Raw genomic sequence first — 1,496 nt, forward strand, 5'->3', positions numbered from 1 at the left:
TAAATAACATAATAAAAAGAAGCAGGTGATTATTCTCTGTAATCAGGAACAGAAGAGTAGGAGGACTAAAAGGAGAGTTGACTCATCAATCTTCCTGTTCTCTCCCTGCTTCTCCCCCTAAGTACCACAATCCAAGTCGAGTTCCTCTCTCCAGGTTTCTTCTCAGGGATCAGTTTCATAATCAACTGAGCTTGGAATAGGCTGACTCTGTCCATCTATTTCTAATCTCCAAGATCAGAACCATTAACCACAGCCCTGAAAGAATCCAGCTACAGATATAGTTCTGATTGAATTCTTGCAATACTTTTGGATTTGCATCCTCCCAACATAGTGGCTGTATTCCCATAAGAGGCTTATTAACCTAGTTACTGAATTAACCCATTTTCTGGGATGGCCTCACATGCTGGATCACCAGCTGGCTAAATGACCTAGTTTGGCCTCACTCAAAGCCACCAAAGATAGCATTCTTATAGAAATCCATCTTCTCTCTCTCTCTTTACCTGGCTAAGTGTGTGGTGTGAACACAGTGAAAATATGGGCTGGGCCTGAGAGAAGTTTAAAATCAACAAGTGAAATAATATTCACCATGTCCTCTTACCTCAGTTACGTGGTTGACCATTTCATGTACCCGTACTGTTATCTTTTTTGAATCGCCTTTGTATTTTGTGACCTACAGAAAAGATAAAAATGTTAAGATTATTATTATTATTATAATTTAATTTATATACCGCCCTTCTCCCGCAGGACTGAGATCATAATTATAGGAAGAAGGGAAAGAAGGTGGGAGAGAAAGAACATATTAGTGAAAGGATCGTTAAATATGTTGATGTAATAATATTTTTTATCCAAGCAGTCCAAAGAATTCTTTTGTGCTGATTTTTAATCTATATTTGTGCCATTAATATATTAAGGTTTTTAACTTTTCAGCAGCTTTTTTCCTGGTTGGAGAAAATTTTGGTCAGCCTACTGAAATGCTTTCCTAAATTGGATGCTATATTTCCTGGTTCAGAGATGTGTGAGATAAGCATTCTTAACTATACATCTTTTTCTTTGTGTGTTGTCAGCTTGGAGAAACAAAGAGTGCAGGAATGTTTCAAAGAAACCTACAGAACTGTTTAACCAGTGTGGGATAAAAATAAATTTAGATGGTATCCAGGAAGACCAAATGTGCAAATTAGAGTATATTTACAAATGACTCTTAACTTTATAAATATTGCTTGGGTTCAATAAGAAAAAATATGAAAGTTTATGATAAGTTTATGATAAGTTTATGATAAGTTTAAGACCGAGTGGCTGTGTTGCCGGCGCCTCGGCATAGTCAGCTGATTCCATCGCTGTCTATAGGGGGCGAAATTTTGGCCCCCTCAGAGAGGGCACGCAACTTGGGTGTCCTCCTGGATCCACGGCTGACACTGGAAGACCATTTGTCGGCCGTGACCAGGGGGGCGTTTTATCAGGTTCGCCTGATTTACCAGTTGCGTCCTTTTCTGGACCGG

At 39.0% G+C, this 1,496-nt stretch overlaps 1 protein-coding gene across 1 annotated transcript in view; it reads right to left on the reverse strand.

Moving 5' to 3' along the window:
* LOC107300928 (zinc metalloproteinase/disintegrin-like) overlaps positions 1-1,496 on the reverse strand; it is a 10,447-nt gene that overhangs the window by 4,703 nt on the left and 4,248 nt on the right. The window contains exon 3 of the mRNA XM_015830209.2: positions 599-670. Coding sequence (XP_015685695.1) covers positions 599-670 — 72 coding nt within the window. The remainder of the gene's footprint in view (positions 1-598; positions 671-1,496) is intronic.

This window comes from Protobothrops mucrosquamatus, unplaced genomic scaffold (assembly GCF_001527695.2).
Source record: "Protobothrops mucrosquamatus isolate PMUCROS unplaced genomic scaffold, P.Mucros_1.0 scaffold9173, whole genome shotgun sequence".
NCBI classification, from domain to species: Eukaryota; Metazoa; Chordata; class Lepidosauria; order Squamata; family Viperidae; genus Protobothrops; species Protobothrops mucrosquamatus.